General features: G+C 57.9%; 2 protein-coding genes across 12 annotated transcripts; both read right to left on the bottom strand.

Moving 5' to 3' along the window:
- Positions 1-240: 240 nt before the first annotated feature.
- Positions 241-20462, bottom strand: SNAPC4 (small nuclear RNA activating complex polypeptide 4). Of its 7 annotated transcripts, none has more exons than XM_049114331.1 (23): positions 20328-20462; positions 19195-19329; positions 18444-18490; positions 17330-17497; positions 17052-17177; positions 16445-16523; positions 16021-16102; positions 15105-15209; positions 14947-15019; positions 14483-14647; positions 11461-11608; positions 11164-11270; positions 10924-11018; positions 9525-9619; positions 8576-8655; positions 7784-8263; positions 6526-6766; positions 6083-6153; positions 5468-5578; positions 4729-4756; positions 2482-4151; positions 1358-1467; positions 241-448 (listed from the first exon to the last, which is right to left on the bottom strand). In XM_049114331.1, the coding sequence occupies exons 2-22, from the start codon at positions 19322-19324 to the stop codon at positions 1366-1368; spliced, it is 4203 nt and encodes a 1400-aa protein (XP_048970288.1). In that variant the 5' UTR covers positions 19325-19329; positions 20328-20462; the 3' UTR covers positions 241-448; positions 1358-1365. The 7 variants fall into 7 exon arrangements, with proteins under 7 accessions (XP_048970288.1, XP_048970284.1, XP_048970286.1 ...); XM_049114327.1 differs by lacking the exon at positions 20328-20462 and adding an exon at positions 20016-20072 and having other exon boundaries at positions 19195-19332; XM_049114329.1 differs by lacking the exon at positions 20328-20462 and adding an exon at positions 20016-20072.
- An 887-nt stretch (positions 20463-21349) lies between these two features.
- On the bottom strand, positions 21350-27551 carry ENTR1 (endosome associated trafficking regulator 1). 5 transcript variants are annotated; one of them, XM_025475814.3, is made up of 10 exons: positions 27400-27551; positions 27122-27271; positions 26489-26557; positions 25500-25615; positions 24819-25232; positions 24022-24095; positions 23600-23711; positions 23360-23422; positions 22849-22988; positions 21350-22350 (listed from the first exon to the last, which is right to left on the bottom strand). In XM_025475814.3, the coding sequence occupies exons 1-10, from the start codon at positions 27467-27469 to the stop codon at positions 22251-22253; spliced, it is 1308 nt and encodes a 435-aa protein (XP_025331599.3). In that variant the 5' UTR covers positions 27470-27551; the 3' UTR covers positions 21350-22250. The 5 variants fall into 5 exon arrangements, 4 of the variants coding, with proteins under 4 accessions (XP_025331599.3, XP_025331600.3, XP_048970302.1 ...); XM_025475815.3 differs by having other exon boundaries at positions 23627-23711; XM_049114345.1 differs by lacking the exon at positions 27122-27271 and having other exon boundaries at positions 27400-27544.
- Between the last annotated feature and the right edge of the window lie 36 nt (positions 27552-27587).

The raw sequence follows: 27587 nt of genomic DNA, 5'->3' as shown, positions 1-27587 counted from the left end.
GGTCCACCCCATTCCCTGTGGCCCCACCAAGGCAGCAGCTGCCTGGTAGCTCTTGGCAGGCCCTGGGGCTTGAGCCACAAGCGTGTTCTGTGCAAAGGGCACTCCCCATGTCCTACACGGTGGCCCGGAGCTCAGGGGGTTCCTCAGACCTCAGGGCCCAGCCATCCGGGTCCTGGCACGGTCAGGGGAGCCCCAACCCTCTGCCCAGTCTCTTAAGGCAACAAGAATCTGGGGCTTGCCTTTTAATAAAAAAATAAGCCATTCACTTTATTCCTTCAAACATTCCTTCCGATTTGTGCTGGAGGACTAGCCAAGCCCCAGTGGCTTCACGGTCACACGGCGAAGCCTCCCCCAGCCTCCAACTGCTTTAGGCTGCTTCCTCCGGGAGGGTTGGAGCTGGGCTCCACAGGCAGGTGGGCTCACTGGGGTCCAGCATGGCTCCCGCCTCCTGGAACACACAGATGCCCAGATGGTGGGGACACCCTGACCCCAGCCAGACCCCAGAGATGGTGCTGTAGATAGGAACCAAAGGTGGCATTAGGCCTCCTCCGAGGGCGCAGAACCAGGTCTGGCTGCCCACCTGCAGTCCATGCAGGGGGCCATGCTGAGGGCAGGCCCTAGAGCCTGGGTGGGCTTCTGATGCCCCCACCCCCACCCCCAGCATCCCCTCTGTGGACCCTCTCAGGGCGCAGCCCCACTACACTCGCAGGAGCTGGCTCCCACCTCTGTAGACCAGACATCTTCCCCCACATGGGATCTCTGCACCATGAACTCAACTAATCCGTACTGAGGGCCTACTTGATGCCTGCTCTCTGGGCACTGAGGACCCGGCAGCAAAAACCAAATCATATCACCGCCCTTAAGGGCTCACGTTTATGGCAGACACGCATGTAAACCATGTCGGGTGTAGAAGAGACAGTGCTAGCAAGACAGACATTGACAGTGGTACTGCCCCAAGAGAACAGGCAGAGAGAGCATCTCTGAACAGCCAAACACTGAGCAGACATGATTGGGATAAGGGAACAAGCCTTACAGACATGGACGAAGGCCAGGCAGAGGGGACAGCAGTGCAAAGGCCCCGAGGCACACGTGGGTCAGCAAGAAGGAAGCACCAGAGCCTGGAGTGTGCAACCCAGTGGGCGAGGGTGTAGCTAGGGGAGAGGGATTACATGGCCCTCCCCACAAACGGCTCCCATAGGCCTGTATAACCCTCCCCATCACACTTGATGTGAGCTCCTAAGGGCGATGATAGTCTGCCCCACATCTGGAAAGCTGTGGGCTCCTGTGTGCCCAGAACAGAGGCACGGGGAAGGCCCATGGTATAGGGGTACCTGCACCCACCCCTGCCCTTGCTTACCCTGCTGCTCACACCAGCCGTTGCCGCTTCCGGGCATGCCAGGCATGCCGGGTTCTGCGCACATCAAGGCTGTCACAACCGTCCAGGCTCTGCCCAGGGTCTGGGGCTCCCTGAAACAAAAGCCAGGAAGAGGGCACAGGAGTGAGTCCCCACTAGGACAGATAGGGAGAGCAGTGGCAGCGAGCAGTCACGCCAGGGGGTAAGCTACATGCTGACAGCACAGTGCAGGGTCAGGCTGCTCCCCAGACCTTATCCTTGCAGACAGTGTGGCTCGCAGAGGACCAGAGGCCCCAGCACATGCAGGGGCCACACGTGGGCTCTTGCTTCCCCCTACCCCAACGTAGGGGCTCCATTGCCCTTGAGGACACTCCAGAGCAGCCTCCTACACCCCGGTCTTCCCGGTCAGGCCAGCAGGGCAGTGGCCAAGAACACAGGCAGGTGGCAGCGGAGAGCTCGCACATAGGGGACAGGAAGCTCTTTCCCCCACAGCCCCCCAGCCACAAACCCTGCCTCCTGCTGTCCCAATGGTGCAAAGGGGAGCCCCACCTGGGAAGCCTGTAGGAGACCCCACAACCTCCCAGACCTGGCACATGACAAAGTGGCCAAGCTCTCCCATGGCCCCAGGAACAGGTCAGAGGATGCCTTGCCAGAGGCCCCGTAGCCCCGTGGTACACATGGCCACAAGGACACAGGGACACCTGCCTGCACATGTCAGGCTTCTTGCCAGGGAGTAAGGATAGTTTTGCCCCCACAGGTTGGAAAGCTCTTCTGGGGCAGCTACTGCCAGAGCCAACAGCTAAAGATCTCGGGGTCCCCAGATACGCAGGGACAAATGCAGTGCCACCTTTGTGGAGCTTGTGCACCACCACAGGAGCCCGTGTGTGCATGGGATGCATGGGACCCAAGATCACCCGCTCCTTCCCTCAAGCAAGGCCACGAATGGAGAGGTTCCTCTTTGTTTCCCACAGTGGCCTCAAAGGAGGCCACATCCGTACAGACTGAGCAGGCCCAGAGCCAGCTTCCTCCTCAGCAAACCGTGGCCAGCCCTGGGGGCTGGAGCTCTCACCACGTGTGTGGACATGGCTGATGGCCACAGGGAAGCAGGGCAGGGGGCCCGTGCCTACCTGAACAGGGATGGTAGCTGCTGGTCCTGCCTGAGGACCACAGGTGAGCTCCAGCTCCCCCAGGTCATCCTCACTCTCAGGGTCAGCCCTCGTGGCCAATGACAGGGTAGTGGGGACGCCGTGGGGAGACAGGGTGGCCAGGAGTGCAGGGAGGGTGAAGGCAGCCAGGAACCGTGCCTTCAGCAGCAGGTAGGCCGGGCTGTCCTGGAGCTGCCTCCGCACCTGTCCCAGTGAGGCCTGCAGGGCTCCAGCTGCCCCACTGGGCATGAGGGATGTAGCTCTCTGCTCTAAGGTCTTCTTGTGGAGCAAGAGTCCAGACAGGGCCCGAAGGCTGCACAGGGCAGGTGGCTGGTAGGGTAGCCTGCTCCCCAGCGGAGGCACGCACACCCCCTGCTTTCCCCGAAGCCACTCCTGCACAGCTGCCTCGCTCTCCTGGGACAGGAGGTCCAGGTCTAGGGCACCCCTCTCAGGCCTAGGCCGCGGTGGGGGTGGCCTCTCCAGGCCCAGAGGCCCCGGGAGTCCCCCTGGCCTTGGGGACCCTGGTGTCTCTCCTGGACCACTCTCAGCTTGCATAGGTGGCTGGCTGGATCTGCAGGGCTTTGCTTCAGGGTGGTCAGCCAGGAGTGTGGCTTGGGAGGGTATCCTGGGCATAGCTATCTCCTGGACCACTTGTGCCTCTCCAGGGAAGGCAGGTCCCCCAGAGGCATGGGCCACGTCACCACCCATTTCCACAGAATTTTGGGACTGGCAGAGCATTGGAATGGTCAAGAGGTCTGTCCTGGAGGGAGGATCTGAGTCTGTGTCCACGTTGGCCGGGGGCTGCCAAGGGTGGCTCAGCCCAGAGGGCCTGGGGTCCCGGCCTACCTGCATCCCAGGCAGGGTGGGTGACAGAGTCACTGACAGTCCCTTGGGGTCAGAGGTCCCCCCCGCTGGGCCTCGAAGGCCCACCACAGCTGGCACTGAGAGCAGCCCCTGAGCCGTGAGCACCCAGGTGACAGGCAGAGGAGTGGTAGCCACCACGTGCGGCCCCTCCTTGTGCATGCCCAGAGCTGGCGTCAGGCTGAGGGGCTGGACAGGCAGCTGAGTGGGGCTGGGGGCTGCAGGGAGAAAGAGTGGTGCCTCAGGCAGACCCTGCTTCCGAGACGTGGCAGGGGCCTGGGACTGTCCCAGACCATCTTGATGGCCATTCACGGAGACCTGGCTGGGGCCCAGCACCGGAGCTCTGGAGGCAGCAGGAACAGCCTCTGTGGAGGCCAGGGTGCAGGCCACGACTGGCAGGGTGGAGGGCCGCTCGTCCTTGGCTGACGTCCTCAGCCCAGTCACTGCAGGGGCTCCAGGCCCAGAGAGCACCATGTCTGTGACAGCCAGGCCCGAGGTGGAGGGGTGGTGGGGGGTCTGTGGTAGACTAGGCTGGAGGATTAGTGGTGAGGACAGCAGCAGCGGTGTGAGAGCCACAGTGCCCTCGGTGGCCTTCTGGGCCCGGGCCTCCCGAAGCCGCTTCTCCCGAAGCAGCTCGGAAACGGTCTTGGGCTTGGGCCGGGGGCCACTCGGAGCTGGCAGGGGCGCCTGTGGACTGGACTTGGCACGGCAGGGCTGCCAGCCCCTGCTCCCCTTGTGGCTGGTGCTCTGCTTTGCAGGCTCTCGTGATGGCAGGCTGCAGAAGCTGCGGCCTGCAGGAGAGACAGAGCTTACGTGAAGAGCTCCGTATATGTGGACCGGACATGGGCTTCCCCCACATCCCATCAGGAGGCCCCTGTGGAAGGTGGGTGGCTGCTGGGAGCATGGAGTGGGAGCCCTGGTGTCTGAGCTGCATGTTCCCAGACCTCCCTGAGCTCTGGCTGTGGCCAGGGCACTGGGTGCCAGGCAGCAGGGCCCGTCGCATACCACACATCAGCACCGCACCTTCAATGTCCCCAAGACAAGGACGGCTGGGCAACACCGCCCACCTCACGTTGTCTCCCAGGCCCCAGTCCCTCGCATGATGCTGCTGGTGTGGGGAGGCTGGTGGCAGCCAGCAGACGCCCCTCCCTGATGCCTGGGACTGGCTCATGTGCCACGTAGGTAGGAGCCTAAGGAGCTGCCTCTGCCCCCTCCTGTCAGCCACGCTACTGTCCTTGCTTTGGGATGCAGAGACCTGGCACCAGGGCCACAGTGCTGCTCAGAGCCCGAAATTCAACGCCCATGGAAGGTTTGCTCCCTTCCCACTACAGGAGATGATCAACACAGGAGCAGAGAGGCAGACAATACCTGTGGCGTTCTGTGTACTTGAAGACATCTGAAAAAGAAGTGTAAGCGCTTCAGGGAAGTACCCAGGGTCCAGACCCACTTCTCTACCCCCAGGGAAGCCTTCCTTCTGCCCTCACCTGCAGCAGAAACAGGGTCCCAAGCACCAGAGCCTCCTTCCCTCCCACCCACATCCACCTACAAGTACCACTGGGTGAGCTCATCACAGTGTGGTCAGGGCTGCGTGGGGTGGAAAGACAGGAGCTTGGCTCTCCAGGCAGGAGGCCTCAGGGGCTCCGGGGCCTGGATGGGGCACCACAGGGCTGACCTGGTTGGTCCGCCTTTAGCTGTGACTGGACTTGAGGACATGGGTTTTCACAGACAGAGCCCACACCTGGCATCCCACCCCAGCAGGGCCAGCGCCTAGAGCAGCAGATGCCCAAGGGCTCAGAGGCCTCCATGCAGCACAGGCTGTGGGACCAGGCAGGCCTGAGTGCCAGTTCTGGCTCTGCCTCCCCTGGACTTGTCACAGAGCCCCTCGGGGCTCCAGGCAGATGGGCAGACACCAGGACATCTCAGAGCCAGCAGGGCTGTTCTCAGGAGCTGACCCAGCCCCTAGGACACCTGAGAATGCCTCCTGTCTCTGGAAAGGGTTGGCATTGCCTTACTCCCCACCTGGGCAGCTGCCGTCCGCCCCAGCACTGGCCCTGCCATGTCAGGAATGGGAGGAAGCCTGTGCCCAGCGCTCACCCCTACTTCTCACCTGTAGGAGCCCAGGCCCTGGGTCCTGAGCACTAGTCTGGAGAAGGGCAGATGACTGGGCCTTCCTCTCTCGAACAACCTCCATGCAGCCAGTGGTGTCGATCTGGAACAGCTTGAGGGACACATGTGACACATGCATGACATACTTGTGACAAGAGCCCATCCCCCTTCCCTGCCAAGGACTGAGATGATGAGGGTGTCTGCAACCAAACTGCACCAGCTCTGAGCACGGCCCCCAGGGCAGGTCCAGAGTCCAGTACAGCCCCTCAATGCCACGACCCCTTCACTTAACCCAGCTGGCCTCAGGACCTGGGGGCATCGGAGCAGTGCTCCCACTGCACCTGGGTCTCTTTCCTGAAGTTTTGTTTATGCACTGGGGCTCCAGGCACCCCGTCCCTTTTCAAGATGGGGTTTAATGGTTGCTGGAACGCTATTCCAGTACTGTCCCTTCCATAGTGACTTCTCTGTTAAACGTCACAGGCCACTGAAAAACCCATTCCCAGGGCCCAAAGCTTCAGAATGTTAGATTTTAACAAGTGAATCCACCACAAACTTCAAAATTCACCGGGTGAAACAAAGTACAAGACAAGAAACTTCTATGTCACGGGCTTCTCACCTGGATAAAGAGAGTGAACACGGGGGTGCTGGTCAGCTGGGCATTCTGCAGCTGCTTCCTGAGGCCATCGGCTGAAGGAACAAAGGCACACGTGCAAGGTGGTTCTGGCTGCTGGCCCTGACTGGCCTCAGCCCTGCCCCCCCGGAAAACACGACCAGCTCTCCAGAAACCCAAATGCAGATATCGTGCACCTGAGCCCTGAGAAGACCCTTGCTAAGGCCTGAATGGCTGTTTGCTTGCCAGGCCGTCCCCTGGGTGCTAAGCATATTGGGAGACAAAACCCAACCAGCCCTCCAAATGGATGCTCTTTAAAAAGATGAGACAGGCACACGGGTCCCTTCCCTCCCTGTGTTCCCTCCCCAGCAGGGTCACCCCTCATCTGCTCTGTGTCTTCCCCCACCCCAGTCCCCACAGGAGCTCTCAAAGGAGAGCTAGGGCAGTACCTTGAGTGTGCACTGTGGCAGGCCTCCGGGAAGTGCAGGGCAGGACATCACCCACCCACGAGCTCATGGCCATCAGGAGCTGGTACTCAAGGAGCCTCCTCTGCAGGGCCTGTCCCCGCCACTGCCGCCTGTTCCTGGTTGTCCTGTGCCACAGCTGCTGTACACGGGGCCTGGCCACACTGCTATCACCAGGGCTGGCCCCCAGGGATGAGCTGAGCAGGCATGACTGCCTCAGTTTCTCCTATATAAGGAAGAAAGGCACTTGGGCTTCCCAGCCAGGCTTGGCTCTGGGGCTGCCCGTACCCCACCCTTACTACCCCATACTCCTTCCCTGTACTGGCAAAAGGGGTATGGGGGCTGTGGCGGGCAGCAGCTGGGGGCTGGCTCCTACCACCATCTGACACCAGTAGGCTCTGTTGGTTCTGAGCACCTGCAGCAGATGACTCCCACTATTGCAAATGTGAGGCTGGACACATGGGGAACCCTGGCACGGGGCCTGCAGGGGCAGCATGCACAGCCTTATGCCCAGGTTCCAAAGCAGGGTGGTGGGAAGTGCCCTGAAGTGCCCTCGGGCAGGTCCCTAAGGCCTGGCACCAACAAATCTGGCTGGCTTGGCTGCAGCCAGCACTAACAAGGTCCCCGACCACCAGCAGGCCCCTGAGCTGATGGTACCACGTGCTCATAAATCCCATGGGCAGCAGCCTCTGGACCGGTGCCCAAGGGCCTGACAAGTCACAGATATGGCAGAGGAGCCATGCAGCGCAAGAGCCGGCACATGTAGTCTGCCCCGACAGCCCACTGTCTCCTCAGGTGCCACAGAGTGGAGTCTCCAACTGCTCCCAGGACTCAGTAGCCTGTGTGCTGCAACCCCGCACGCAGCCGAAGCCAGGCATGCCCCAGGGCCCTGACACCTCAGACACCAACCAGGACAGGCACACACAGGGCTGCAGGACAGGAGACCCTCCTGCTTGCTACCCCTGCCTCACCACCGCTCAGGGACAGACTGGTCAGAAACGGCTCTGAGTCCGGGAGCCTGCCCAGTAGAGGCCTCCACAGCTCTCCTGCATGGCTGGTAAAGCAGACCAGTGGGGAAACGAGGCTGCTGCCCTACACACCATTCACGAGGTGTGAACACTGTACAGAGCCAGGACAAGGTGTCTGAGGCCCCTCCATGCCCAGGAAAGCCTGCTGTGCCTCAGCACCAGTCTTGCTGACCCTCGAGTAGCAATGTGGGATGCAATGGGGCCTGTGGCCCTACCTTGTTGGTTGGCTCCTCTGAGCTCAAGGGATGAGTGTCCACCAAGTCTGGGTGCCCGACGCCTCCTGCACTGTGGGTGCTGTGGGTCCCGGAGGGGGCGTGTACCCTGCCCACCTCCTCTGTGGGAGCCGAGGCTGTGGGGTGAATGGCCCCGCTGCCATCCTGAGCCTTGCTGGAGCCTTGGGGAGGGCTGGAAGGTGAAGCATGGTGTCCTGGCCAGCCCCGGGCCCCTTCTCCACACGGCTCACCGGCACTCTGCCTGGCAGGCACCCACAGGTCCATGTCCGGCACAGTGTACTGTGTGGACGGTGGTGCCTGGCCACCTGTCCCAGCCTCCGGGGCTTCCTCTGGCTCTGAGTCCTCGCTGTTCCCGCTGCCGCCCTCGCCACTGATGTCCTCACTGCTGGTGTCCCCGCTGCTGGAGCTCCATCGCACACTGCGAAGGGGACGCCGCCTCCTCCTCCCCCGACTCTGCTTCTTCTGTGGGGAAGGGCTATATGGAGGCCTTGGCTGCCCAGGGCTTGTGGACCAGGGATAAGGGGCAGGAAGGCTGGCCCTCTGAGGAGAGACCCTGAGCAGTCTGGGACATGGCGTGCTGAGAGAACAGCCCCCCCGGCCATTCTGAGGTGATAGCAGCTCCCTGATAGAGCTCAGGGGCTCTCTGCCCTTGGCCTCTGGGAAGAAAAGATGCCAGGACCAGAAACCAGACGTCCCTCCTCCTCTCCCTGCCCGGTGGTGATGCTGGCCCCATAGGTGATAGGGCCTTTGGACTGACTTTTAGTAAAGCCTCACCCTGACCATGATCTTCCACTTGCTCAGACACTGGGAGCCCGTCCGATGAGGTAGTTCAGAAGCTATTTTTGCCCAGTGACCTACAAAACAAAACAATGTGGAGGCTGCTTCCCAGAATCTGTGACGACGTATTTGCCAGCTTGGACAACGTACTCTTCTCGAAGACACGCTCTCTCGTAAAAGACAGACGCCATGTGCCATCGGAGTGCGTGCTCACCAGCACACCACTCCCTGCATCTAAGAAGCTCAGGGATAGCAGGGTGATCGGCCCTTTAGCAAAAGTCTAGAGAACACACAACTGAGGCGAGGAAACACACTCTGCGCTTATGTAAATGTAAACCATTTCCTCTGTCCTTCTGACAGTACAGGCAGGAGGACACTGGGGCCTTCTTTATAGGACTGTGTGACCGGTGCAGCAGTCAGAACTCTGTGTGCACCTGAACTTGGCTAAGCCACGTCTAAGGATCTGCTGTGGATAAGAGCAGATGCAGAGACCGAGCTCTTGGCTCATTCCAGCTTGGGGACAGAAATGAGAAATGGAAACATCTGTCAACAGATGTGTGGCTGAGTAAGCTCTGTCCTCTTCCTCAGGGAGACGGGACACAGCTGGTAATACTGGGAGGTCACAAGACACATAAAGACAGAACATTCATAATGGATAGCAGAACGCTGCATCATAAAGTGGAAAAGAGCAGACTCAGTGAACTCACACCAAGAGACTCAATTTTAAAAAGCTTCCCTAGAAAGGCACCCAGAGAGCGGACCAGGCAGGTGCGAGTGGCTGGTGGCAGCCTTCTCAAGGAGAGGAGAGGAGTCACGGCCCTCCTTACTTTCCATCCCCACTGTGCGTCAGTGTGCAAGGGGGAAAAGTGGGGACAGGGAGACAGCTGGGGTCACCGCAAGCTGTGCCTCCCAGGGGCTCAGGGCCGACAAGAAGCCCAGGACTTACCAACACCGTACTTCTCAATCAGCTCAACCAGCTTCTCCTCCTCGCTTGCATTCCATCTCCCCTTTTTCAAGCTGAAGTGTAGCCGTCTGAGATACCTGCAAACAGCAAGGACACGGGGGCATTTCAGGCGCTAGAACGCCCTCCCTCAGCCATCCTGGCTCCAGCAAGGGCTTTGAGACCCAGCACCAAAGTTCAGGTGATGAACAAGGAATAGATTAACTGGACTTCATCAAAATGAAAACCTTTTCAACACGTCTCACAGGATGCCATCGAGAAAGGGAACACGCAGCCCCCAGACTGGCAGACATGGCCACTGATAAGGAACTCGTAGCCAGAACACGTATCAACTCACAAACCTGTGACACAAGAGCGTGCAGGTGCCTGTGTGGCCCAGCTTTCCGCTGTGGGGGTGCAGTGATGCTGGACGACACGGCCGTCCCACAGCTAACTCCCAAGGAAGCGCCACACTGCTTCCACGGCACCCGCAGCATGTGCCCTCTGCACCCTCGTCAACAGCTGCCTGCCCTCTCGTGCAGTTTTATTTTATTTTATTTTTTAATCTATCTTTATTTATTTATTTATTTATTTATTTACTTATTTATTTATTTATGATAGTCACAGAAAGAGAGAGAGAGAGAGAGAGGCAGAGACATAGGCAGAGGAAGAAGCAGGCTCCATGCACCGGGAGCCCGATGTGGGACTCGATCCCGGGTCTCCAGGATTGTGCCCTGGGCCAAAGGCAGGCGCCAAACCGCTGCGCCACCCAGGGATCCCTCTCGTGCAGTTTTAAAGCAAACGTCCTGATGCAAGTGAAATGGGGTCTCACTGTCACTCTGATCTGTGTTTTTGCAATGACTAATGACACTGAGCACCGTTTTTGTGTGCTCTCTGGAGAAACGACTATTCAAGCCTTTGTCCCTTTCCGGAACTGTGTGCTGTGGTTGGCAAAGGGTGTTTCTCTGGGTGGTGGTCACAATGTCCTGAAGTTGGGGGGATGGGCTGCACGCTCCCTGAGGACAATAATCCCCCCAGAACACCACTCTTCACGTGAATGTGCCATATGGCACATGGATTAAGTTGTTAGAAACTGTTAAAAAAAAAAAAAAACCAAGAAAAGGAGATCACCAAAGCAGCCTTCCAAGGATCTTGCTGTCAGATCAACAGGGTCAAGGAAATAAGCCTTGAGCCCAGTGGGTCAGGGGCCACCTCAGGTTAAGCTCGGACAAAAGCCTGGTTCTAAAAACCACGGACGTCCTGCTTCCTGTGAAGTCACCGCTGGCACGTAGGGCTCCCACGGCCACCCTAGCTTCCACCAGCAGACTACCCGGGGCCATGGGCTGCTCGCCTACTGAGAAGTGACCCCAGCAAGGCCTCCCTCACCCAGCGAGGTCCAACTCACCGATCTCGGCACTGGGCATCGCTCCTACCTGGCACCTCTTCCCGGATTTTAAACCAATCCTGCTCCCCATATTTGGCAACTGCTTGAAGCAACTTCTGCAGGAGAGAAAGCAAACAAGCAAGGCCTCTGCAGGCAGCCATAACCTCCGCAGCCCGCAACAGCCCATTTCAGAAGGGACGGTGGGCACCTAGGCTCACATCCCGGGATGGCTCTCCTCGGCTTCCACGGCCATACACTCACCGCATCTTCCTCTGGGGCCCAGAACCCCTTCTTCAGGCTGGGGTCCAAGCTCTTGGTCCACCGATAGATGAGCTGCATGGAATCTCTCCCTTCCATGTAGTAGACAACTGGAGACAGAGGAACCTGGTGAGCACTGTGCTTCCTGGGTCATCCGGCAAGGGGCTGCATGACCTGACTTCCCCTCCAGCCCCTTGTGCCTGTAAGGACCGAGTTGCATCCGCCTATGAGGGGCCTCAAGCTGGGCGACATGCAAGCTGCGGCAGGAGCACAGGTGGCAGGACCTACACGGGCACTCACTTCTCCGGTAGGGGATGTGGCTGCCGACACGCATCTCCTGGACGAGCTGGGTGAGCAGGCGGTCCTCTTCCCGAGTCCATTCCTTGCGCTTCAGAGCCTTGTTGTGCTGCTGGTACTTCTGCAGGCACTGGAAGGCACTGCGGTTGGTCTTCCCAAGACCCAAACCAAAACAAAGTGGGTGTTACTGGGCGGGCACCGCCTGCAGAGGGACGGCCAGGGTGCAGGTCATTTGTGCCTTGCAGGCCATGCATTTGTGTGAACCAATGACCTAGTTACTCCTACCAGACCCTGCAGGCACAGCGGAAAGCACGATGGCAGATGACCGTGAAGCACCAGTTTGCAGCTTCACCAGACGTGTATCCAGAAAATTCTGTTATGCTTCATTTACGTGACCTCAAGGTGACACTGGACTACTGGATGGCAAACGCCAGCTCAGCAGCCTGTGAGAGGAGCCTCCCTGCAGAGCTCATGCCTCTGAACGACATGGGGGATGCAGTGCTGCCCTAATTTTGGGGCTCTGACCGGTCTCTCTGAAGCCTCCATGGAGGGCAGCTGAGAGGAGCCTGCATGTTGGGCAGCAGGGGGCCAGTTCTTGTGGCGCCCACATCTCTGGGGAGGCCATCCTAGGAGAGCTCTGGAGCAACCGTATTCCAGCTTCCACAGGTGCTCCAGTTCAGCATGTAAACCGCCAGTCTACACAGCAGAAGCTTTTGCCCGAGCATGTCCCCCATCACCCCCTTACTCCCCTTCAGAAAGAGTTTCCCAAAAGCTAATTAACTTTTAAACACTCTTTTTTTTCCTAAAGAAGACTCTCGAGTTAGAGAGAATATGACATGTATGGTTGGATGTAAGCAGTCTGCTGGCCTACAAGGTCTGGGTTTGGTGATGCCCTTTCAGACTCAACACCAAAAGCATGGTCCTTGAAAGAAGGGATCAGCTGGGCTGTGCTAAAAATGAAACCTACTGCTCAGTGGAGACAGCAGGAGAACGAGACGACAAGCTGCACACACAAGATGCATCTGATAAAGGCCTGTCATTCCAAATACACAGGAGGTTCCTTAAGACTCAGCAACAAGACAATCTGATTTAAAAAATAAACCAGAAACCTCAGCAGACTCTTAACCAAAAACGACCTGCAGATAAGAAATAAACTACCACATGTTTGTCATCAGAGATGCAAAAGTAAACGAGACGCCACCACACGTCTGGGAGAATGGCCCGAATCTGGAGCCCAGATGCCGTTGCATGCTGGCAAGGACCCTCATTTGTGGCTGGGGGCTCACAGCCCAGGGCGGCCACTCCGGAGGACAGGAGTAAACATCCTCTTAGCATACAACCACTCCTTGATATTTCCCCGAAGGAGCTGAAAAGTCACATCCACACAAACACCCTTGCACAGATGTTGACAGGAGCTGCAGTAAGGACTGCCAAATCCCAAAATGATCAAGAGGCCCTGCAGCAAGTAGGTGGACTAAGCGAGGTCCATCCAGATAATGCGCTGTTATAGTGCTCAAGAGAAATGAGCGATCAGGCCGAGAAAAGGCACAAAGAGGAGTAAGTCGTCCAAACAGGCTGCAGGCAGCAGGGCCCCAGCCCCATGACATCGTGGAAGAGGCACCGCTGTGGAGGCTGTGAACTGTCTGCGTGAGACTGCCCCGGTGGACACGTCCCCCACACTGCCCAAACCCAGAGTGCACCGTGACACAGCCCCGACGTCCATGCTGGGCTCTGGGTGCCCGCACGCCAACACACATCCAGCCTGTTACACAAAGCACCGTTCTAGTAAGGGATGATGATGGGGGTGGAGCAAGGGATAGAAGGGGAGCCTCTGCATCTTCCTCTGTTTTACTAGGAACCCAAACTGCCCTCAACCAAAAACCTTAAAACCCAAGAAACTAAGGAAATAAAGACTAAAAACAACTTTAAAAGCACAACTCAGGGGACGCCTGGGTGGCTCAGCAGTTGAGCATCTGCCTTCGGCCCAGGTCGTGACCCCAGGGTCCTGGGATCGAGTCTCACATTGGGCTCCTCGAGGGGAGCCTGCTTCTCGCTTTGTGGGTGTCTCTCTGTCTCTTGTGAATAAATAAAATCTTAAAAAAAAATTTTTTTTAGAAAAAGCACAACTCAGGAAGTGTGTAAAGCATACGTGTACGGCACCAGGTTACCTGGCTGCTCAGGATAAGCAGCACATCTCGTGCTTCTTCGCAAGGGTGGGGACGTGCCTTTCTGACATCGGCGGGGCGCTCCAGCCCAGCGCACTACAGATGAGCTCGGCAGGACAGACCACAGACCGTTAGCCAGGTATGCGCTGAACCCTGTGCCCTCGGGGTCTGTGCGGCCTCCGCACAGCTTTAATCAGGTTTGGTTCAGTGGCTACGATCACGTGTCTGTCTACAGAAGCAGTCAATCCAAACACCTGGACTTCATGGACGACCTTCTTAGGTCGTAAGCCAGTAAAGCTCAAAGCCAGCACAACATGGAGGATTCTGGAGACACCTAACTGCCTAACACCCTCCCTACACAGGGCCGAAGCGGCGGCCAGAGTCCGAGCTCATGGCGAATTGTTCTTGAGAGGCAGGCCTTCAACACCTTCGCAGTGGAGACAGAGGCTGAGCGGAACCCTTGGTCCTTACCTCAGAAATGAGGAAAACAGAAGAGCCCAGAGAAAACTGGGAAGAGTGTTCCCCTCAAACCCCATCAGAACCAACCCCTGGGCTTCACGGGAATAAGGAAGGATCCAGAAGGAAGCCAAAAACAGGCCCTGGGAAGGAGGGGGAAGGTGGGTGAGCACTCAGAGACAGATGGGGGCTGAGGAGCCAGAAGCTTCCGGAGATTCAGCCCAGGGGGCTGGAGAGGCTACTCTTCTCCTTGTAGGCCACACCCTCAAAAGCAGCACGATGATGAAGCTTGGCAGCTCCCAGGGCTGTGGCATGACAGGCAGCCCGTGGCGACCCCAAGCCCGCCCAGTCTCCCAGCCGTGGACCCGCCCCTGCCTGGTCTCGGGGCCCCCTCCGGTCCTTACCCCTAGCTCCTTGGCAATCGTCTGCCACTGCAGGTGGCCATGCTTGGCGGCGATAGCCTTTAGCTGGTCCACCTCCTGCCCACTCCACTCCTGCTTGTTGATGCTTGGGTGCTCAAAGTTCTGCCAGAATTTCCGGATCTCCTCTGCGCTGCGGCTGCCCTCAAACTGCACCCACAGAGAAACAACCCAACCTGAGAGGACTGTCGTGCTCTGGTGGCTGGCGGCCTGGAGCCCCAGGAGAAGCAGGGTTTGGCTGCAAGCACATGCCTGAACCCTCACACCCTTCTGTCTCAGGAAAGGCACCTCAGGCCAGCAGGATGGGCCCCGTAAAGCCTCTCCACACCGCTGGATAGGCGCCTGCCCAGGGCTTCACGGCAGATCTGGTGGCCACTGGGGACGTGACCTGACTGCCTGATGCTGATTTGCTCATTCTAAGCCGCCAGCCCAGCACTGCCCCAACTTACATTAACGTTGGAAATCTTCTCCCAGTCGTGGTTGTCAAGCCTGTTCCCCAGCAAGGCCTCCTCTGGGAGCTGCCTGGAGGAAGGGACAGGCTGCCAGCGTCATGCCTGGCCTTCCACGCCTCTCCCAGGCCACACCATCCCCGTAAGACCCAGCTCACCGGATGTCTTGGGCCTCTGTCTCCGCCTCCCTGCTCTGCTTCTCCAGGACCTGCCTCTCTGCCTCGCTTGTCACCCTACTCTGTTTCTGGTGCAAGTACTCAAGCCTATGGGCAAGCAGAGGCACCAGGGTTATCTGTGTCACCCCTGGGGGGCAGGGGGTGGGGTCTTGGGGCCAGTTCGGCTTCCCCATGCACGCAGGCATGCGCGTCACTCCACGCAACGAAGCTCCACATCAGGGGGCACACGCCAGAGCCTGGCTCCAACTCCACGCCTGCCTCTTACAGGCAGGAGGCTGCCCAGCTTCCCACCCACAGGAAGCAATGACGCTCTCCCTCTGGGTGCTGCTGGCGACATGTCAGCAACTAGTGTGGCTATGTGTACAAGGACACACGGTAACAAACCCCAGCTCGGCGTCCCAGCTGCCAGCCTTGGCCTGGCATGCAGTGAGATGTACTGTGGGTAGCCTGGCAACAGGCCAGAGCCTGCAGTCGCCCCTCCTGAAGGCCAGGGAGAAGGACACCATCACAGAAGCAAACCCTGACCCGCCCATCAGCTGTGAGACCTGGGCAGACCCAGGGAGCCCTGGCCCAGCCAACAGGCGCTGTGAGTTGATCACATGGTGTCACTGCATCACAACACAAAAAGGTCTCGAGAACGGCCCACTTCAGACCAGCGAAACTGCCCGAGCTGCGTGAGTGAAGACGACCATTCAGCCTGCCTGGTTCTTGCACGCAGGATCTCGAGCTCAGCTGCCTTGCTGGGGACAAGTTCCGGGATCGGCGCCTCTCCCACTGCGACCAGGGGGTTGCGGCCACACCGGAGCATCTGCCCATCACAAAGCGTCTGGCCTGGACACCCCCCCACCCCCGCCAGCTCCCCAGGGAGGCTGACATCTGAGGCCATGCTTAGACTTACTTCAACAGCTTCGGCTGAAGCAGGCGCTGCAGGCGGTCGCTCACCACTGACCTTCGGAGCAGAGCCTTCTCCCAGTTTTTCCCTAACGACAGACAATGACCTCAGCAGCGCCTTCCCTGACTTCCATTCGAGGAAGTGGTGGGCACACGACCAGTCCAGGGCCGCAGCACCGGCGGGGGGACCAGGCTACAGGCACAAGGGCCGCTGTCCAGCAAGGACGCCCTGGCCCACACTCACAGCTGGGCCCCTGGGGCTGGGAGTGCAAGGATGGAAAGGCAGACCGGATAGTGAACTGTGTGGATCACAGCCCTAACATGGCGTGGGATAGGCGGGGGTTTTGAGTGGCCAGTCCCAGTGGTCAAGGCCTGGAGGGGGAGGCACCTGGGGAGAGGCAGGACTGTGATGCTGAGGCCCAGGTGCTTACACTTAGTCACCAGGAGCTCCTCAAAAGCCTTGATGCCCTGGGCGGCCTTCTCTCGTGTCTCCTCGTTGGCAGGAGGCCCCTGCCAGATAAAGTGGTGTCACGATGTGGACAGAACCCAGGTATGCTCACCTCACAGGCCGAGCATGTTGCTCTGAGGCCCCACTAGGACTCTGGAGCCCTTCCCCTTGGCCTCCTCGAGCAGCTCAGCCTCAAGGGAGTCCGGGCACTGGACACCTGGGCCCAGGGCTACTGCCTGGTGACTGGCTGAGGGCCACGACCCAACCGGCATGGGGTGGGCTCAGCAGTTCCCTGGGACCTTGCAACCAGGCCGCCACGATTCTGCCAAGCTGCCCCGACCTTGGCACCACCTCTTACAGAAATGCCCCCAGGCTTACTTGTGGAGCTGAGATCACCTTGCCACGTTCCAGGGCCCAAGACCCTGACTTTCACCACTGGCAACAGTGGAGAGTTTGAAAGAGGCTAGAGAACATTACCCTGAACAATCCAAGGGAAGCCGCAACACCCCCAGCAGGTGAGGAGACGAGAGCCCCTTCCCACACAGCCTGACCTTCTCCCCAGTGAGTAGAGCGGAGCGCCAGTTACTCACCACTCCAGTCACTCTATCCTTGAAGTAGGGCTTCATGAAGTGCCCTATGTACAGGTTCGGGGGCAGGCTCTTGCCGTCCTTCACCTTGGGGCCTTTGGACCCTGCCAGGTCACTCATGATCTCTTCCTGTGGCAGATACAGAGGGTCCACTGGGGCCAGGCAGCAGTGACTGCCCTTGTGGAGAAGGGGAACCAGGCAGCCAGGGAGCAGACTTAGCTCAAAGCCCTGGTACTGGGGTGTCTGGCCATGAGGGTTCTGAGGGCCAGGCCCTGTCCTACCTGCTGCTCCCTGTTCTGGGCCAGCAGGAGGCTGACCTCCGCCAGCCTCTCCTGGATGACCTCCTGGTAGACCATGTTCAACTGCAGGCAGGTCTCTGGGTCTTCAGGGAGGTTCTTCTCCTTGGGGTCGTCCTCACCATTGCTGGCCTCACCCCACCTCTCCTCTTCCTGGTTACAGGTGAGAAATGGCAGGTGAGAAAGAAGGCATGCAAACACCATCCCTCTTGTTACTCAGGGCAGCACAACGAGCGTGAGTTCACGCTCCGGTCCCTGGAACAGCAGGAGACCACCCCGACATAGAGCATGTGCACATTCCACATCTTAAAACAGAAAACAAGCTTCTGAAGGCACCTCTGGGATTAGAAAGGATAAGGAGGTAAGTGCTGTTCACTTTCCACAATAAATGCTTCTGTGGAACTCAAGACTCTGAATGGGCTTGTGTGCCCTCATCCCTGGCAGGGGCAGTGAGCACTAACACGGGTGCAGAGGGCCACTGTGGTGCCAGCAAAATTGAAGACTGGAAATAATCCACAGGTCAATTAGGTGTGGAACTATGTAAATCTAAGCCAGGGGGACTACCTGGCAATCAAGAAGAGGCACTTCTGTACCTATTGCCTCATTGAAAGAACAAAAATCCAATCATAAAGATTCTCTAAATTAACATGAAATTCTAAAATAAGCAAATAGCAGCAATAAAAACTGGCGTGACTTGAATACTACCTGCCAGGCACCGTCTTAGGTGATCACACACATGGGCTGAACTACCTGTGCTGTGACTACCCCACTGCACCCTGCAAACTGAGCACAGACAGGCAAGCTGCAAAGGGCCAGACTCCAGCAGTACGCTCAAAGCCTTCCACCTGTGATGTCATACCCAGATCTGTGCGCATTAGGAGGAGCTCAGGAAAGCCAGGAGACATACACCCCAAGCTATAGACAATGGTTATTTCTAGGGAGAATGTTAATTTTGGTGACAGACGCTCTGTGATATATCACCTCCACTAACAAGCACATGGAAAACCCAAATGAGCTCAAAGAACCCCTCTTGGTCTTGGGCCCACTGGCAGGGTGGGGTCTGCCTTGGCAGGCACAGACAGTTCAGGCCAGTAGTTACCGAGACAGGGGAATCAGCAGCATCCGAGTCCTCCTCTGGCAGTGAATCTGTGAGAATGCAAGCACATCGTGTGGATGACCAGTGACGGGATGCCACACCCGCCAAAGGGATGACCAGCAGGTGCAGCACAGGGTCGTTTCCTGATGGTCAGAGGTGGGTGGGGGCTGGAACTGGACCTTCCCTTCCCATCAGCCAGTGTCTGAGCACTCACTGACCGGACAGGACAGGCCCTGAACCAAGGGCAGGGTCAGCCAGAGAGGGAAGGTGGACCATGCTGGAGGCCAATACAAAGCTCGGATTACAGGTGAAAGGCAAGCCCTGGTGTAGCCCAAAACACTGAGAAACAGCCTCAGGACTGCTCCCCAGGGCCAAGAAGAGGCAGGTAGGCAGGAGGCCCAGTTTCTCATAGTTTCTGACCACACAGGCAGGCCTCCAATCAGATCTGTGGCGAGGGCCCTGAGGGCCCAGGGAGCACCAAGGACAGCCCCGGGGCGGGGGGGCGGGGGGGACGGACGGACACGGGACTCTCAGCTGTCTAGTGTGGTGGTGACTGACAAGCAGAGCTCTGGAACCTTCCGACTCCTCCGACTCCTGAGGACAGCATACTCACACCCAACCAGCAGGTTGGCCAGCTAAGGAGGAGCGCTAACAGGCCATCCCCAGGAGTAAAGGCAGAGGTTGGTGTGGGCGAGCACTGGGCTGGTACGGAGGCCAGATGGATGGGTTCCAGCCGTGGCCTGTGGAAGCTTACCTGCATCAGAATCCAAAGCAAGACCAGACTCAGAAACACCCACACCAATGCTCGAGGAACTGGGATCCAAAATCCTCTCAAGCTCTGCAATCTCCTTTGCTATCTTCTCTCTTTCAGCATCTACGTCCATGACTCCTACTGGTCAACGGGACAGATGACAGGATTTCAGGGACCCATCGTCCACACACGCATACCCGTGGTGGGGGTGCGACAGAAGCCTGACCAAAGCAGGCGGTCCTGCTCGGGAGCCCTGGGGCCCTGACCTGACACCTCCCACACGGCTCCCAACACCCGCTATCTGCTCCACCAGGTGCTGAAGCCACGTGAACGTGCCTGCCCGCTCCCAGGCAGGCTGTGAGCAGGATGGAGGCAGAGTGATGGGCACGGAACGGACGCGCCCCAATGCCGGCCAGTCACCGGTGCAGACAGGCTGTGTGCTAGCCCAGTCACCAGAACAAGGACAGCCCCAGGCCGAGAAAAACCTGAACCCAGGGCTACCAGCGGCTGCAGGCCGGTCCCGGGGATGGTGGGCCGGGCCCCGCACCTACAAGGGCTCCCGGGAGCGGCTGGCACCCAGCCCGACCTGGTATCTTAGCAGCGCCAGTCGGGGAGGCGCAGAACAGAGGAGGCTCGCGAGGCCTCGGCCCGGACCGGGAGCCGGACGCCCGGCCGGAGAAGCTCCCCCACCCCCGCCGCAGCCCCGGCGCTGGTGCACGCTGCGAGCGAGCCGAACCCGCCGAGAGCCGGTTGCCCCCGCCGCCCGTCCTCCCGCCCGGCCCCCTTCCGGACAACCTCCGGGACACCGACTCCGCGGCTCTCACCCGCCGCCGGCGCCGCCGCCAGCGCCTCCGCCCCCTGCACTTCCGGCGGCCGCAAGACCGGAAGTCGCGCCCCGCGGCCGCAGCGCGAAGCACGCCGGGACGGGACCGGCGTCGGGCGCTTGCTGCCCCCGCGCGCGGGCCGCGGGGTTGGGGGTGTGTGGGGTCGGCCGCGCGAGACCTCGTCCTTGCGGAATCCCGCTTGCTCCTCTCTACCTGTGCTAACTACCTCGGGCTGCTGCTGCGGCCAGGCCCCAGGGCAGGCGGCGCGCAGGACCGGAGGCCCCCCCCAGCCCCCCCCAGCCCCGCGAGCACCTCGGGGCCCATCCGGGGCCGTCCCGGGCCGGGCGGAGCCTGCCTGCGGTTGCACGTCCTCGGGGCGTGTGCGGAGCTGGGGCAGGGCAGGGGGCGCTAGTCCCCTCTCCGAGTGCCGGGCGTCTCCGGGGTGGGGGGTATGCAGTCTGGAAACCCGGAGTGCGCCTCCCCTAGCGGACAGACAGGCGGAGCTGGCAGGCCGAGGCGTGGGGAGAACCAATTGCAGGACCGGACTGGCCGCGAGGCGCTGGAAATCCAGAGCCCGAGCTGCACGTCCCCCCAGTTTGAATCTTTTATCATGGAACACACCAAGCACACGCGAGAGACGGAGCAGTAAGAGCCCGAGCGTGCATCCAGCTCCTTACTTCATCTAGACCCTTCTGGCGCCCGCAGCCTCTCCGCAAGCCCCTGTGGAGGTGGTAGGGGTCTGGCGGGCTCAAGAGCAGGTGGAACGCATCAGGGGCGCTACGAGCCACCCCCTTAAGATGCTGGGGCTGCAGCTGTGCCCAGAGGCATCCTCCCCGGGAGCCCCGCCCCTGCTTTCTAGCTCATTGGCTGGCCCTGTCTGCTGGCCCAGAAGAGAACCGCATCCTAGCACTTGCTGCAGAGCCCAGAACCTGCTTCTTACCAGCAGGCTGGAGCAAGAGGTGAGGGTACCCTGAAGGACATGTCTGGCAGGGATTTCTGGAAAGCTCGTACCTGTAGCTAGGATCAGAGAGTTTAGCAGTCTAAATGTCTTAAAATTCAACCACGCGAAAGAATGCTGCAATACTAGACTCCAATCTGTCCAACTCCAAAACACGCAGCTCTGACCCCTAGTGCACTGGCCACTGTGATCAGGCCCACGCAGCAGTGGTCAGTCTCCCCTTGACCCCCCCAGGGCATGGGACTAAGGCTTAACCTGTCAGCACAAATGACCTCTTGTGACAAGATGGAGGCCCTGAAGTCAGAGGCCAGTACTGAGTCTCAAGCATGAAGAACTGGTTAAGTCAGAAAGAAAGGGGCAGTTCATAGACTCATAATTTACTTATTATGTAGAATTTATAATTTATTAAGTAGAAAAGCTGTCAATTGGAACAGGAAGGTAAAAGGGAAATTTATTTAAAAAAAAAAAATCTACAGAAAAATAGCCAAGAAGGCACATAGTGTAGGTTATGACTTCCCTATGTGGGAAAGCATTTGGAAAGGCACCCTGGCAGACCTTGTGCCAGCACAGGAAGGCCTGCACACTCTATAAATTCGATTCTAAACTTCATTGTATAAACCACCTCTGGCAACATATATCAGAACTCTCCAGCCCAAGCAGTTTTTAAAACCTGAAGGCCCACAGGTGTGTTTAGATGACTGCACAGAGCGGACAGCCTGTGGGACCTGGGGCTTATGTGGGGCAGTGGCGCTCAGGTCTCCCAAGGCAGGCACCACCCATGGGGCCACAGGATGGACTCCGAGCCAGCTGGGGACTAAATGAGGTCACAGAGGCACCAGGACCTTCTGAGGCTTCCTATGACTACAGCTCACCTACTTTCTCTCTTTCAAAATTAAGGACAAACAATTGACTTATAATTAGCATTCTAAAATGACAACGGAAAACATTATAAAACTGTGGTTTTCAGGTTTAGTAACTTCAAAAAATCACTGGCTTTTATAGAAACGTCTTCCGATAGAGCATCAGAGTCTGTCTGTGAAGTAGTGGGAGCTCACCCAGAAGGGCTGCAGAGGAGCCAGGCGTGGCTCTCACACGTGGCCTGCTTGTCCTTGCAGTTAGCTGCTAGTGCTGTCAGGTTATGAAATTAGTATGTCATGATAAATATCTTTACTACGGGTGAGGACAACACGTTTAAAGATGCAATGGCACTTCCAAATCCAGAGCACAGGGACGTCTGAGTGTGAGTGGTGCTGCAACCTGGAAGCACCTCAGTGCTATCAAGACTCCTCCTCTTCATCTTTAATTTCAGAAATTCTGTCTATAGATTTAAGGATTTCAGCTACAAGATTCAATGTTTCAGCTCCAGAAATCAGCTGCCTGAAACGGAAACATAGACATTATGGACCCGAGGCTATGACTGTCCAATGGCCCCAACAGGAGAGGGGCCCAGCCCGTGGCAGGCAGATGGGATGCTCGGGGAGGTCAGCACCAGCCATCTTGGGGGAGGGGGGTCCTCCTACGAACTCATTTGCTTCTTACGACAGGATGTAAACTGTTATTCCTCTCTGTTCAGAACTGAGGTGTTTGGCAGGTGTGGGAGTAGGGACCATGATCCATCTGAGATGAGGGCTAGGTAAAAATGTGATTACTATGTGGATGGTTCAAGGGCCTGCTGGTCCCGCACACAATGTGTGGTCTCGAGATTAACGGGACCATTGAGTGCACTCCTGCCCCTAGAGCCCTGTCTGCTGTGAGCTGTGTCCCGGTTTCAAACACCAAGCTGAGGACTGCCCCTACTTCTGCGCCCCGAGCCCACTGGCCATCTCTGCCTCACCCCATCCCATGCCCCAGCACCCTCAGCTCCCCCACACTCACTTTATTGAGGCGTGGGCATTATTCATGACGACACGGAGGTTCTGCAAGGCCACGTCGGTGTTCTGCTTTACCACCGTCAGGCTGGCGCCCTGGCCGGACCGCAGGGCTTCATTCTCACGCTTGAAGTTCGAGACCTGTGCCTGGGGGTGGGCGAGAGCAGTAAAGCACTTTGGTAGCTGAATGGGAGAGCGTCTGGAAGGCAAGGCGGCTAAAGCCAACCCCAGCAGCCTCAGCAGAGCAGCAAGTAGATGGGGCTGGCCCCTCCTGAGAGGGCTCTTGGGGCCCATGGGACTCCCTGGCCCTTCAGTCCACCCTCTGCACAATGTGCAGAAATGGGAAAGCCGGGCCAGGGTCCACGCTGTTCTGGACAATCTGGTACATGCCCACCGCCCTTACGTGGAGCAGAGGAAATGGGGCCAGGAGGACCAGGCTGCTTCCTTCATCTGAGTCAGGGTAGGAGCCGCAGCTGCTAGGGAGGCCCCTGGAACCTGTGCACGTGCTGTCCAATCACCTGTAGCAAGTTGATCTCCTGCTTCAGCTTCATGACATGATTTTCTGCCTTCACAGCCCGTTTCTGTCACCAAAAAAAAAAAGGCATCAGCACAGTATACCATGGTGAGCCCCCAATGCAGGATGAAGCCAGCCCTTGGCCCCCACCCCAGGCCCATTATGAGGGATCCATCCTCACACCAGCCCGCAACACCCGGTGCATCACAATGCCCCCCCCCCAGACACCCCCCCCTCCCCGCACCGTCATCAGCTCCAGGTTCTGCTCCACCTGCTGGACTACTGACTCCAGATCATGGTAGTCGCTTTCCTCCTTGATCATCTTGGCCTCCAGCTTCCGCTCTAGTGTCCTCACCCTTGGGACAGAAAACACCCAATTTTTAATACTCATGCACCTTACTCTCAAAATACACCCAAGAGGCAGTTAAGTGGGGCAGGGTAGCTAACACCACAAGGGCACTGGGCCTCGAGACTGACTGCTCTCTGGTTCTCAGCCAGCATGGTGGGTTTGGGCCTAGTGTTTGAAATAAACTTTCGCTCAGAACACAAGACACATACAATGAAAGCCAAGCTCGGTTCCACCCTGATCACTTCATTACTGACGGAAGACTAACTTGAGTGTTAGCAGGTGTTTTGAAGTGCAGCGCTGACTCAAAGCCTACGTACATTTCTGTTTGAGTCTCAGAGAAGCTCTGCACCTCAGTGAGCTTTCTTCTCAGCTTAGAATTTTCATCTTTCAGCTGTAAAGAAAAAAAATCCTATTAGAAACTATATCTCAGGCAGCCCCGGTGGTGCAGCGGTTTAGTGCAGCCTGCAGCCCAGGGCCTGATCCTGGAGACCCTAGGATCGAGTCCCACGTCAGGCTCTCTGCATGGTGCCTGCTTCTCCCTCTGCCTGTGTCTCTACCTCTCTCTCTCTCTCTGTGTCTCTATGCATAAATAAATAAAATCTTAAAAAAAAAAAAAAAAAAGAAAAGAAAAGAAACTGTATCTCACTGAAAAGGAGTCTGTACCTCTGCAAATTGGCTCTGGAACTGATGAAAGAATATTCTGGAAAGTCAACATACTGTTCACTTACAGAAGATAACCATGAATAGAATACTCTCCCTTTAAAAGCCTATGATCACGGAGGCCAGTTTTACTCCTCTTTTAGGTGATAATCATTTCTAAAAAAAAAAACTTCTACTCCGAACACAGCGAGATGTCCCTGAGCGGGCCCTTTCCTGAAGGGTGGCCTTCGAGGGGCCTGAGAGGGGCTGCACCTCGCTGCCCCGCACACGGCTCTTCTGGTGGCACACCATGTACGGAATCCGCCAACTCAGAGGACTGCCACATGGGAACTCTAGCAGACCATCTTGTCCCTGGAGCCAAGACCCCAGGCCCCCAAGGCCATTTAGAGGCTCCAGGTTGTCTGCTCAGACATGAGGTGCTGGCCAGGCACAGATGCAGAGCCCTCTCACTTACTGCTTCATAGCTTATCTGCAGTGTCCGGAGATGCCTGTCCCCCAGAGACTCTCCGTGAGCTACAAAGTCTGCACTGGGGCTCCCCGCTGGAGAGGTGTGAGAGTCAGAGTTGCTCAGTGTCCACGGAGGCAGGGTCTCGGGCCCCACCAGCTCCGATGGAGTGGAGAAAAAGGAGACATATGTGCTGCAAGGTGACGTGCTGGTGGCGACCCCTGAGGAGCGGGTCTGTTCCACAGTGGATGGCAAGTAGGCCCCATTCCACCCATCGTCCTCATCCTCGTCTTCATCCTCATCCAGAAGGTCACCAGCCCCCGTAGGGTCTTCAAAAAATGGCTGCTGATATTCCAGGCCATACCCCACAGTCTGGGAAGTTGAGGAGTTGCGGCTGAGTCCCAGTGAGTGTCTTGTGGGTTCCTAAAGAAAACAGTCAGAGGCACAGCTCAGACTCAGTAACCGCTAGCGACCTATCTTCCAAGGTGCTCAACAGTGGAACAAAAGGCCCTGTCCTGTCTAGCAGGGAAGAGGAGGGCTCCCAGCAGCTTCTCTACCCAACTTTCCCACCAGCGTGAGGGGCGGGCTCCCTTTCTCCCCCAGCTCCTGCCATGTCTCCCACGATGGAAGAGAGAGGTCCTCTGGATGTTTTTCTGTGAATAGTCATTGCAGATGATGCCTTGGATCTACCTTTGAATAAATCTTGTTGTTGGCTGTATCCTCTCCTGACAGGGTGAGGTTCTTGGTTTTCAGAAACTCTTTAAAGGAGAACGGATTGGCCTCTGTAAGATCTTCAAGTTTATCACCTGAAACAGGATCATACAACACAATTGCAAAACGTCTCCTGAAAATCATTAAAAAGGAAGCTCCACTTTAATTTTTCTAGAACACAAGAAAACAAAAACAAAAAAAATTTTTTTTCTAGAACACGACCACATCTAAAATCAGGACTTCACCCTTATTGCTCGCACTGATTCTAGGAAACGAAAAACCTAGCCAATAAAAGAGATGTACTTCCACACTCTGAATTCTCCTTCCTGGGGCACCTGGCTGGCTCAGTCAGTAGAGCGGCTTGGGCTTGTGAGTTCCAGCCCGGTAACAGGAGTATAGTTCCCTTATGAATTCTCCTTCCTGTTCCCAACCCCTTGGTTCCCCCACCTTGCTGCCCACGGAGACCACCCTCGGGATCTTTGGGAGGACAATGGGCCTCTACTCCCACACAGACTGTGTTAGTTGGCTTGGGGCACAATATGTGTTAGGGGCCGTCAGAGTTCTAATGGTACAGCTACATCGGGAATCAGTGCTCCACCTCTGTCCTTTCCCTGCTCACCCATCCATCCTTCCAGCTCTCCTGGTTCCTAACCAGTAACACCGTGGCCCTTTCAGTCCACAGCCATCTAAGCCCAGGTGCCAGCCTTGTGTAAAGCGGACTCCTGTTGTCTGAGCCTGTGAAGGCTCCTCAGACCCCTCTACTGTTACTTTCCATGTTGTGTCCTGCACGTCTCAGGTTCTCCCATCCCCGTACCCTCTTTCTACCCTAGGGTCAAGAGTCCATCCTTCGGACTCCACCCCACTTGGCAGACGAATTATATGCTGTCAAACTGACACCCCAGCACAGGGCACGTGCTTGGTACTAGGTGTTGGGGAGAGGGAAAGAGAGGACTGCTCAACCACCATACCTCCAAAATGTGTCTCTTGGGCTCCAGGAGGACCTTGCTTAGTACATTTCCCCTTTCCGTAGCCAAAATCTGCAAAGAGACGTCACTGCTTGACCATGATCATGGAGGCCCCTGTGACAACTTTTTTCCAACACGGGGTCTCTATTGCCATGATTCTCACAGGCCGGGGAACTTTTCAAACCCGAGGCCCCGGGGCTCCTGCCCATGGAGACGGTATGGCTTCCGTGGGCCCTGGCGTCTGTGATTCAGAAAAAGCTCCCTGTCGGATTTGATGAGCAGTGTTCGGTAGCGCAGGCCCTCCTGTGTCTTGAGATACCTCCTGAATACCCTCACAGGTGGCCACTCTCCTGAGACCCTGACACAACCACCTAGCTCTCCCTACGCCCTGGCTGCAGGGCAGCCTGAATGCTCCAGGGAGAGCGGGATGAACTAGCCCAGCCGCTGCCAGGGTCTCCTGGAAGGAGGTGGTCTGTGGGGCTTCTGCTGGGCACTTACCAGCCTACAGTGAGTGTCTGTACTTGGAGGGGAGCGCCCCAAGGCCACACTAAGTCGCTGGGTCAGGGGGGACTTAAGGCCACAGCAAGCAGCCTACAGGCCCAGCCAGCTCGGGGCTCCCTGAGGCTTGTCTCTCACCTGTGTCTCCCACGGAAGCTAGCACCGGGCTGGGCACATAGCACATAAACGTCGGCCGAATGCCGAAGAAGTGGGAGTCCAGGTCCCTGCCATGGGGGCGCTCACAGTCTAGCTGGGGGAGACAAGACCGGCGCTCATAGAACGCTGGAGCTGCAATAACAACGAGAGCGATTGGCCGCGCTCTTCGCGGCCCGCCTCACCTGCAGCCCGGCCCGGCGAGGCGGGGGCGGCCCCGGGGTCCGGCGGGCTCGGCCCCGCCGCCCCGCCCGGCCGCTCACCGTCCGGAATGACGAGGCTCCGGGCTCGCGACAGCGGAGGGACGCCCGGGCGGCGCGCGTAGCCCGCCATCGCCGCGGGCCCGGCGGCGCCGGCCCTCCCTAGCCCGGCAGCAGCGGCTCCATGGCCCCGGCTCCACCCCGGCCGCGGCCCGACTTGCCCGCCCCCGTCGCCCGCAGCCCGGCCGCCG

The sequence above is a fragment of the Canis lupus genome, chromosome 9 (assembly GCF_003254725.2).
Source record: "Canis lupus dingo isolate Sandy chromosome 9, ASM325472v2, whole genome shotgun sequence".
Lineage (NCBI taxonomy): Eukaryota > Metazoa > Chordata > Mammalia > Carnivora > Canidae > Canis > Canis lupus.
This window is presented reverse-complemented; position numbering and strand designations above follow the sequence as displayed.